General features: G+C 31.1%; 1 protein-coding gene across 4 annotated transcripts in view; it reads right to left on the reverse strand.

Annotated features, from left to right (window-relative positions):
- Positions 1-12,103, reverse strand: part of LOC143252528 (lysophospholipid acyltransferase 5-like) — a 43,052-nt gene extending 30,949 nt beyond the window's left edge. Inside the window, exons 1-4 of one of the 4 annotated variants that reach the window (XM_076504815.1) lie at positions 11,973-12,102; positions 10,203-10,308; positions 6,849-6,956; positions 3,139-3,245 (exon numbers count right to left, since the gene is read on the reverse strand). In XM_076504815.1, the coding sequence (XP_076360930.1) occupies positions 3,139-3,245; positions 6,849-6,956; positions 10,203-10,299 (312 nt within the window). In that variant the 5' untranslated portion in view covers positions 10,300-10,308; positions 11,973-12,102. Of the gene's footprint in view, positions 1-3,138; positions 3,246-6,835; positions 6,957-10,202; positions 10,309-11,581; positions 11,841-11,972 lie in introns of those variants that run through there. The other 3 variants (XM_076504825.1, XM_076504843.1, XM_076504834.1) reach the window with 3 other exon arrangements.
- Positions 12,104-12,123: the final 20 nt, after the last annotated feature.

Raw genomic sequence — 12,123 nt, forward strand, 5'->3', positions numbered from 1 at the left:
ACAGAAAGTACAGTACTGTGTTGGTTCCAAAAAGTTTTCTAATGAAGATTTGAATCTTGAAGATAAGAATGGCAGAGGACATCCTTCTGCTGTTGAAAATAACCGATTGACACAATTAGTGGAGAAAACCCTGCACTAAACTATTTGAGAAAGGGTACAAGAAATGAGTGTTGGCATCTTCACAATTTCTGACCATCTCAAGCAAATTGAAAAAGTGAGAAAGCTCTACAAATGGGTTCCACACTAACTCAGTGAGAATCAGAAAATTTGCCACTTTGAACTGTGCTCTATGTTGATTTTGTACAACAGAAATAACCCATTTCTTAGTTGAATTATCACCTGTGATGAAAAGTCAATCCCTCAAGACAACAGAAAGCGATGTGCAATGGCTCAATCATGACTAGGCTCCAAAACACTTCCCAAAGGCAAAGTTTCACCAACAAAAGATTATGGTCACTTTATGGTGGTCTGCAGCCAGTATTATCCATTACAGCTTGCTCAGCCAGGGCCAAAGTGTCACTGTGGAGGTTTACTGTCAAGAATTGGAAGTAATCCATGGAATATTGTGTGAAAAAATACCAGCATTAGTGAATCAAAGAAGACCAATATTGCTTCATGATAATGCTTGGCCACAAGTTACTCAAATGATGCTCCAGAAGCTCAACAAATTTGGCTTCGAAACACTGCCTCATTATCCTTACAACCCACACCTGTTGTCCACTAACTACCACTTTTTCAAGCATTTGGGCATTTGTTTTACAGGAAAAAAGATTCAACAACAGAGCAATACCAGAGAATGGCTTTAAAGAATTTCTGAGTTCTATAACTTCAGAATTTTATTGTCGTGGCTTAAATAATCTTATTTCTCATTGGCAAAAGTGTGAAGATTCACTTAGTTTCTATTTTAATTGATAAAGTTACTTTTAATTTTGTTTATTTCTTATTAAAATTAAAATTGAAAATCTGCCATTATTTTTTAAACAATCTAATAGGAGCTCTAATTATACACACAGGACACTTCACATGAAATAAGACTTGCTTGTAAAATATCCACAATGTTGATAGTTGAATTATACTCCCTACACCATCATGTATAACCATACCTCTAGAGGCTATGGTAAATGGCACAGACATGAATGTTACTACACATAAATATTGAATTGCAGTACTACACTTCTCTGAGTATCAGGTTTATCATTTTCTTCTTATACATTAAAGAGAAACTCCTAATAAGTAAAATTTACAACTACTTATATTATTTTTATTTTACTAAGACCCTTGTAATTAGACACTATGACAATCATTTAACCCATCACCCATTCTTGATCTTGCTAGCACTACACAATCTGCATTATAATTAACATTTTGATCTCAAGAGCATACTGTGGAATGAAAGCCCTTAGTTTTGAAATGGTTAATCCAGTTCCATCAAACTGTGCATGCTCATCTTTACTTTCAATCTTCACTCTTTCATGTCTTCAGCATCTTGTTTGTTGCTTGAAAATCCTTAAAATATTAATCATGTATCAGATGCATTACATTATAGATGATAACACTATGTAACACAAATTTTGTTCCCGGATAGTATGTATTATTTCTTAATTGTTTATGTTGTAAAAGTACAGAAAATGGCCATTATTCCCTTCAAACTTTGCTTTTGTGACCTGGATAATGAAAGTTAGAAATTAACCTATTTTCTATGTAAAAACAGGCAAATTTGCACATTTTCATTACATAAGGTCTAAATAAAACAAAATATATGAATCAAGATTTACATGTATTTATGCTAAAGTTATACAAAAATGAACAAAAATGTTTAGAAGTGAGTAGTGTTTTGAGACTTGCAACTGTAATGTAAATCATTTTCACGTATCAGCCCCCAAATATAGTCACCCATCATGTTTTCGTTATATGCTCCCATGTCACAAAAGCAAAGTTTGAAGAGAAAAACAGGTCTTTTCCATTTACTCTAGGCATAAGTAATTGGGAAATAACACTTTCTGCTCAGGAACAAAAAAAAGTAAAAATTTTGTTACATAGTGTTATTATTACATATTCAATTATTCTCTGGTATAAATTCAGCTGTTTATATATAGATTCATGAGTAACAAGTAATGGCCATATTTGTAAAAAGCATCGTGCCCTAATATTAGTTATTGGCAATGAAACATTCTGTATTTCAATATTTTTTAATTTTGTCTTTTTTTCTAAAACTTATCATCTCCAAATTACTGATATTATATATTTCCATTCATACTTTGTTTTATACAGGTTTTCCCTAATTATTGCTCATAATATTATTCCACCCTACTTTTTTTGGATGTGTTTTGTAAAAGCAACCCTTGCCCATGACACACATGGATCATGATGTTCGTGTGTTATAAGTAATATTTACCGATGTATATTTTGTTTCATAACAATTTTTTTAAAAAAACATTGATAAATCACTATTTTATAGATTTATTATAGTTATTTTTGATAAGTACTTGAATAAATATAAGTACAGGTATGAAACCAAAACTATGGAAATTTGTTCTATCTTTGGGCTACCAGGCTTTACTGAAATAACCATTCTGTTCATTTCCATTTCAAGATCTCTCAAATTTTTCCTACAGGAGCATATGTCAATGATGTAATATACTTGGAGCATTACACATTCCTTCCATAATTATTGATGCAGGGTCTGTTCTATTAATGATGTAAGTTTGTAAGATAAACAAATAATAGAAATCAACCTATCTCTAAATAGAAATTTGTTGAGAGCTTTTAGGATGTAGTATAACTATTCTCAATGACATATAAGATGATGCAACAAAGCCTAATCCAGAGTCCTTAAATCATATACATACAGTATGTATCTTGATTGTTAAGTGCATCAGAATTGGCCTGTATGCAGTTTCTCACACAAATGATAATTTATTTTCCACAATCTGCATCTGAGAAGCATCATTTAAACATACAAAATCCTCCAACTTTTCCTGTTCTTGTCTATGAAATGGTTGGTTGGTTGATTTGGTGTTTTATGACACAAAGCAGCTAGGCTATCTATGCCAAACATCAGGAAAAAAGTTAATTTGAAAATCTGAAACAAACAATTTTTTGTCAACTTAAAACCAATGTACCATTGCATGCACTTACCATGAAGAATGACAGAGACAAAATAACTGACAAGACTGTTCCACCAATAAGAAGTAGGTTTAGATACAAGAGAACTACACATGCCACAGAATGTAAAACTTCTAAACCTGAAGAAAAAAGAAGAAAAAGTCAGCAATGGTTCTACAAAAAAAACAACATTTATATTTCTCTTTTTGTTCAATAATTAAATATGGATTGATGGGTAATTTTATATTCTTTATTTTCACGTTGCTTATTTTGGAAAGTTTGTAGAATGTGTTTTTTTTGTCAAATCATTAACTATTTTACTTTCTCATGGTGTCCCTCAGTTATAAGAATTTATTGGCATTTTTCTTCTTTTATTAACATCTTTATAAACATTATATCTTACCATTTTGAAAATTTTATTGAAAGCTTTTACCTTACATACAAAGAAGCCAAAGTTTTTAATACCGTTTTCCAGTAGTTAAAAGTTAACACTTTCCTACACCAAAAATGCATTTCATATTGATACTTATCTTGATTTGTGCTGCCTACTATATGCACAATTTTTGCTCACCATTAGACATGAGGATTTCACATAACATCATCATGCATTTACATGTAGTATAGCTGCACTGTAGTATGCAAATGAGCATGATACAACCCTTCCACCAAAAGGAGCACAACATACTCTCCTAATGTAGCTAGTTCTTTTTATACCATGGATCACAATCATTGCTTCGAAACCACACAAAAAAAGATGTGCTGAAAGTGAAGAGGATGAGTGAGAAGTGTGAGAGAAGGTATCTACTGGAAATACATTTTCAGGATTAAAAAATGATAACTTCCAACATGATACATCCATTCATGTAACAGCTAGAATGCCACATTAAAACACTGGAGAAAACATTGCAAAATTTTCCTAGAGAAGAGCCCCCTTTTGGGAGGTGCTGCAAAGGAATCCACAAAGTGTAATATCCTAAAATATAGGGAAGAATGCACCTATACAAGGGTATACTCTTTGCCTGTAGTAAAGGTACATGTCATCAAGCCAAGCAGGATGGCTGCAAGTCTAATTGAGTGGCTAGGGTGCATCAGACCATACTTGGTTGGTCACTTCCAATCCATGACCAGATGGGCATCAACCATTTTTTTCTAGTTCACAGTAAGAAGAGGGTCCCAAATGTCTTCACCTCAAGGTCAGGAAACAAAAGAGAAAAGAAACTTCCATTCCAGCAACTATGAAAAGCACATTTCTGCTTCAGACCCAGTATACAACCAGCACCAGGCCACCCGGAACCTGTCCTCCAGGCAACGGTAGGAACAGGGAGCACAAAGTGGATAAACTTCAGTCCAAAAGCTATGAGAAAGCCTCCATGGTCCCACACCCCAGTGGCTAAGAACTGGTAAGAAGCAAGAACTCCTGTACACCTAAGAAGAGGAGAGGGGAAAACAGTAAGGAGAATAGGAGAATTAAACATTTAGAAACTGTGCAGTTGATGAGCACAAAAACTCTATTCAGAAAGCAGCTCATCCCAAGTTTATTCAATAGGACCATAGGGATGGGTAGTAATCCTGACACTGTTTACTTGTAATAGTTCTTGAGTTGGATGGGTAGCAATCCTGATACTGTTTACTTGTAATAGTTCTTGAGTTGGATGGGTAGCAATCCTGATACTGTTTACTTGTAATAGTTCTTGAGTTGGATGGGTAGCAATCCTGATACTGTTTACTTGTAATAGTTCTTGAGTTTGTATGGTTTGAAAAAGATCTTATTTATGAAACAATACACCAATTGAAGCCTATTAGTAAAGAAGGAAGGAGTATGGTGAGAAACAAGAAAATGGAAGCAAAAACCAGCAATCATGCAACTTGAATGATGCCCACATCCTAAGAAGAGAGGGAAACCTTTCCCATAGTGAGAAAAGCAGAGAACAGAAGAGGAGAAGGATAAGCCCTGTGGAGATATGAACTGAAAAATACCCAAAAGAATGAGAAACTAAAAGGGGTGAGATGCAACTTCTACTGGTTGACCAACAAACTCAAACTTGCTACCTCCCAAGATGAATCCTGTAAAAAAAAATGAGAAGTCCATATGATAGAGTCTTTAACCATTATGTCCAACACCACTGTGGTAGTTGGCAGAAAACATGATCCTTTAGAGAAGTGAAAGTAATGGGTACAAGACACAATAGAGGAGGAGAGAGAAAATGAAAGGGTGAGGTTCACCAACAGAACTTCCAGTACCTCACAATTGCCTGCAAATGGAGGAAAAAAGTCCATAAACCAAAAAAACAGGACCAACTGACTCAAAGCTTATAAGATAGTCACCTTTAATCTGATTGCACTAAAGTTAATGATCAGTGCTAGGACAAATGAAAACAAAAAATCAGGAAGTGGCAAAAGGGAGAGAAGAGGAAGTAGAAGGAAAGGAGATAGAGACAGAGTACAGAAGAGACAGTACATTAGTGAAGATAAGGAAGAACAATGGCATGCAGCCCAAACATATGATCCCAGAAAAACAGGTACTCCAGTAAAATCACACATGTAAATTAAAGGAGCCAAATAAAGGTACAAGAGAGAAAAAAAATGCAAACATACTAGAGTAATAAATGAATCATTCCCCAACATGCTGTAGCAACAAATCAACCAAATATAATGGAATAAGACAAAGGAAGATAAACATGTCTCTATATGGAAGATAAGTGAAAAATAATTTGCCAAAAACCTTCCAAGGGAATAGTAAATTAACCCAGAAAGGTGGAGAAAAAATAATGGAAAAGTATAGAAAAGAGAAGAGAAAGTTGTGAAAAACTTAAGCTTAAAAAAATGAATAAGAGCCCAAGGATTAGACCTCAAAACCTGAAGGCTCCAGAGTTTAGAAGCCTAAAAAAGATAATACAGCACAAGGTTAGGCCTAATCATGCGAGTTAAAAAAACAAAATAGGACATACATGCACCAAAGTAGTGTTAAAAGTAAATTAATATGGTCTACCATATTTGGAGAGAAAGAAAAACAGAAGAAGCAAGGAACAAATTAAAATGAGAAGTAGTGAAACATACTTGAAAACTTGGAAATAGACTTAGTTATATTCAAGAAAGCATGAGTATAACATCAGGGCAACTTAGGTAGTGATAAAAAAAACTGGTAAAATCATTTCCATCATAAATAAGAAACACAGATGAAAGTATATCAGGTACAAAAGAAGACACAGGCTACAGGAACTACTTCACTACCCACTGTGCAAAAGTTGTCACTTCTTCCAACAGACAAAGACAAACCTGATGCCAATGAAACTGTAACACTAGTGTGAACAATATTTTGTTGTCTCACACAAGACATAGTGTAAGTAACTGATATCTAAACTTTAAAAAATACCCAGTTCTAAAAAGTATAAACAAAAAAAAAAAGATATGTGATCCACACAAATGAACAAATCAAGAATTAATAATTGTGTTTTACAGTATAGAGTCAACTGTGCTAAAAAAGTATGTTGGTGCACTCTTATTGGTGGAGAGTTGTCACATGCTCATTTGCATGCTACAAAGCAGCTATATCATATGTAAATATTTGGTATTAAATGGGAAGTGCAAATGGCATTTATAGAAGGCAGCATGAATTAGGGAAAGCTATTACGTGGAAGAGGTAACGTTAAATATTATGAAAAAATGAGAGAAAACATCTGCAAGAAAAGTTATTTTTCAAGCAGTTATATAAAGAGGAAATAATACACACAGCTATGCCTAACCATAATTAAAATATCCTATTCCAAGTCCACAGAGCATAAAGAAAATATGCTGAAGTGGTGGTGACTTGCAATAAAGTAACTGTCGATGAACAACAGCCAATGGATAGCCTGAAAAATACACCATATTTATGATTATTATTAGTACTAATTAATTAATTTAATCAATGCAAATGATCACATACAAATAACAATGAAACTGATTAGTATCACATAAGATAATTGGTTAACTGAAAAAACTGTAATAAAATTGTTTAACGTAAAGAAAATAATCAAGTAATCAAAAGTGTTTGATTATTACTATTTTAGATTATTCCAAATATTGAAAATCTTGTAATAATTCCTCAGTATTATTATTTTTGAGCAATTTTAGGTTTTTAAAACATAAATAAAAATGCACACATCATGACAGTTCGATTCATAATTTAAAATATTTTGCTATTAATACATGTCAATAAACTTGGCATCAAAACATAGTTCATAAATCATACTTTGATATTGTGTAGGTTTTGATTTCTTAATTTCAAAAGAAAATATTTAATTAAGTTCTCAGTATTCAGTTTTCTGTATCAAGACACATTTCCTTTGCTCCAAAGTGCTTTTCTTAATATTCTTTTACTCATGTTTGAGCTTCTGAGTATTAATGCAAATCATAAACCTACATTATTCATATTACTATGACAAAATATAATTCTGTAGGCCATAATTATCTTGTTTTACTTAAATATAAACAAGAATGACAAACCCACACAATACCTTTCTGTCATATACTATCTATCACAAAATGTCAATTTTCTCTGATGTTTCCTACTGTATTATTTATAGCCAACAGAAAGAGTTGATTTTAATTTACTGGTTCATGTATTATGCTACCTCATTCTCACAATGGCTTTTGAACTGTATGGCCTTCAACATTGCTATTGCCAAATTAAAGTTGATCAACTAAGGGAATTAAATTACCAGTAGTTATAAAGAAATTTTACACTTTGTTTGTGTTCTTATTTTATTTTCTAAATTGGGAGAGTAAAATAAAAATTCAGTAAAATACTAAAACAATCCCAGTAAAAATTGGTTATGTATGTTTTATTGACTGTTATAAAAATAACTAAAATGTAAAAATTAGAAACTTACTAAGTTAAATTAGATAATGTAAATGAAAAAACAAACAACCTTCTCAGCAAGATGTGCATGTGAGAAGTTAGAGCACTACATAATTAATATAACTTGAGATATGTATTCACTGGTAATTTATGGCTTTGTTACAAATGTTTAACAGTTAGACATGCTTCAAAGAGCAACGGAACAATAAAAGTAAAGGAAGACAGATATAAACTGTTATACGCCTGATGCTGTTTAGGATAAACAACTGCAATTTTCTGTTGCTATCTGCAATCATTCAAGAAAGAGAAAGGGTATATTCATTTCATATGTTTTAGTGGATGTTACAGGGTTGAACAAATGAGCTGATCCCATATAGTGTTAGTGAAGATAACAGATAAAATATAAAGTTTTATATAACTGATACTTGAAACCATTGGCACTTGGTGAAATTCTGTAATTACAGAAATGAGGAAAAAAAAAGACAATTGTATGTTTCACAAATATTTCACTTATTAATGATCATGGTTTTGTCAGTAAAGGTATCATTTGTCTTTATTTTTAATTTAGTTCTGTAATTATGGAGTTTCACCAAGTACCAACATTTTACTAAAAAAAAAAGTTTTCATATAGATTTAGAAGGCTTTAGAAATTATGCAAAATAGATCTGATAACTTAAAAATGAAAGCAAAAATATTGATATTAAGTTAATATTAACTTGAAAATTACCATGCCATGAAAAGTTATAGTGATTCCCAAGGTTCACAGACAAATTTTTAGTACAAATATTTGACATATTTTTTTGAAAATACATATACCATATTAAATATTAAGAGTGTGCACGATTAGGTGGTATTTCCAAAGTTGGTCAAAGTGACAAGTCTGCACAGATATGGTTATGTGATTACTGTCATGTCTCACTAAAGTAATTAACTAAATGATATTAGTGTTTCTGATTATTACTATTTTTGATTATTCCAGCTATCCAAGTCATGTGATAACCAATAATCAATTAGTTGATTAATCAACTCCTTATTATTATGATATTTCACTTATTGCACAACTCTAGCAGTGGTCACTTATGAAAAAGTTTGCCTTCAGGTGTGGTAAAAGCTGCAACATTGACAGAGTTTAAGAGAAGATTGAATAAGTGTGTTAGAGATGAAGACTGGATGCAGGGGAGGTTATTTCTATAAATATATATGTTGTAGAAGTTTGATACTAGAAAATGAAAGGGAAAATAATATTATATGATACAATAAATGAACTGTCCCATATCTTCAACTTTCTCTCTTGAAACTTTATATACATTAACTAACTTGATATAAAAACACCTAGATTACTTGTTATTGAAATTTTAATTATATTTAATTATAACAAATAAAATAAATTCAAGCTTCAAATTCTAAAAGTCTAAATTTTAATTTTAGACTAAAAGTCACTTACATACATGCATAACAACATGTTTAGCTACAAGCCTATATATATTTACACACAATTATCAGTCATTTATACTTTTAAGTAAAATGTACATATGGTTCAGTTTGGAGCTTTGCACTAATCACATACATATATTTACTTAACATAAGGATATAACTCCTTATGATTTGCATTCATTTCATATTAAAAAGTGTGGTACTTATAAATTCATAAAAAGTATTTCAATTGTTTACATGTACCATCATTACATATCAATACAATAGCAAAGTTCCTTATAATCAAAATTTATAATTTTTCTGTTATTAGGTATTTCATTGTTTTTCATAAACTTAAAATTGGATTTTCTATTAAAATATATGTTTTGAAGAGGAATAAAATTATTTTTTGTAAGTTTAACCATGTAAAATATTTTACAGGATTCACCAATACTCTTTTCGATATCATTCTGTAACAAGTACTGTAATTTCTTAGTTTCACAATTTCATAAAAGTAATTTTGACATTTGTACAAATAAATGAAGAGATTCTTAAAATTATTTTTAGCATTGTAGTTACTAATTAGTAATTACTTTACATCTCAGAAGCTGTTGTTGACCAAAAGTTTCAAGTATGAGATTGTCTTTTAAATAAAGTAATTTTTTCAATAAATAATCATGACTTTTAAAATGTGACAGAAATGCTCATTATATAAAAACCTGACCCCTGTACTGCATGAAAAAAATAGTTTTTGAAATACACTAAATATTTGTGAGACCAATAAGTATGTGACCAATCACTAAAGTTTTCTAAAGTGACTTTAAAAGCATAAACTGATACTTACCAATAAGAACAGACAGCAACAAACGCAGGGCAGGTTCTGTCGCTCCAACAGCTAAAGCTAAACGACCAACCCAACTAACATTTGCTTCTAAAGACATGGTAGCAAACTGTCAAATACCAAATTTTATGTCTAAGAGTTGTTGAAATAAATTATAAACCTTGAAAATATAAATGTACAGTTACTTCAAGGATAATGTATGCATAATAATGTGAAGATATTACAATGATATGTAGTTTAAAATAATCAAATAACAAAAGAAAGCCTTAAGTTTTTATACTTGTTTTATATGGAGTAGTTCTTAAGTATGACCTAAGAGTGACTTGAGTCAGGTGTTTAAAATTATTAGAAACTTGGACAACCTGTTAGTGAATGAGAAGCGTGAGTAGTAAAGATAAATATTGTAAATGTGAACTTTGATATTACGAATACAAGATTTTCAAAACCTAGATATAGACTTACTTTTCAGTAAAATTATTACTCTGATTTAAACTTTTGGTATGGTTGGTCAGATGTAGTGCTTGTTACTTTAGTACATTTTAAACATTTATTGGATAGGTGTATGGATGTGAACATACAAAGTGTTTCGGTTATTTGTTTAAGACTGTTAACTGAACTGAAGGTGTTCATTATGTTTTTTATCATATCTAACAGTGCAAATGGTAGAACTAAGGGACACAAATATAAATTCTGTGAGACTAAGAGTCATCTTTAGCCAAAAAGGATTTATTTTTAAAATAGGGTAGTTTGCTTTGAAATAGTTTGCCTTCATAATGAAAAATAATTAGATATTCAAATCATTAGAATTTCAATAGACAGAAACCAGACATTAGAAGAAACTTGGAAAGTGCTTCTCTGTACGTTTTTTGTGTGTGGGAAAAAAAAGTTACTGTAGATTATGGCAAGTCTTAGGATGATATTATTTGTTCAGTCATAAAGAAAGAGCTTTTAAAGATCTGAGGTCCATTAAAATGAATTTTTAATAAAAGAGGGTTGTTTTAACTTTGTATTAAAACTCTGCTGTGGTCTCATTTTGAGTTGTATGGATTTATATTCCTTACTAGAAAAATATTTAACATGGTTGTGTTGGGACATGCAACCAAAATGATATCTTGTTTAAAAAACAAACTACAAAAAGACTACTGAAAATTGGATCAATGACATTAAAATGTAAACTTCAGTATTACAGTAGTAAATAGCAAGTTATGTCACCTTACAAATTAAACACTCAATTCTTACATGCACAACTTACTCCTACCTTCTTAAAAGTACTAATTTAATGACAAATTTATTTACTAATATAAAAGCAATGGGAGTTACAAAATAGGCTTGAAAAACGTTGAAATTAATTAAACTGTGTAGACAACACAATTAAACCAAACCTGCAGATAACTTTAAACTTCTAAGTTCTACTAACATTGCAACCAAAGCAATAATAAGACTTGTCTCTTTGAGAAAATTTCATTTCATAATATTAGTTAGGAATTAATGAATATTTCACCAATTCCTTATATTAATTGTTAATTTGTGTATGATTTTCACAATATTATTGTTCGGTAATTGCGTACTAATAGTAATACGTAACATTACTATGGAAACTAAATCAATAAAGATCGATATACACAGTGGTCGGAAAAACTATGATTACAAATGAGTAGGACTACGAGTGTATACTATCATCACTCCAGTATCACTACACTTTCGTAGGTTTACTGTACAATAAACAATAAAAGTAAAACAGTCTGAATAATATATTTAAATAATTGTAATTACCTCTTACTAGGTTTCTTATTATAATAATTCTTTTCGGATTTAAAGCAATAACTTGCACATCAACTGACTAGCATACCAAAAGTATATGGGAACATTTTTCTCATTTTAACTACTACCGCGAGATGGCATAGAACTCTAAGATAATTATATA

Source organism: Tachypleus tridentatus, chromosome 1 (genome assembly GCF_004210375.1).
Source record: "Tachypleus tridentatus isolate NWPU-2018 chromosome 1, ASM421037v1, whole genome shotgun sequence".
Taxonomy (NCBI): Eukaryota; Metazoa; Arthropoda; class Merostomata; order Xiphosura; family Limulidae; genus Tachypleus; species Tachypleus tridentatus.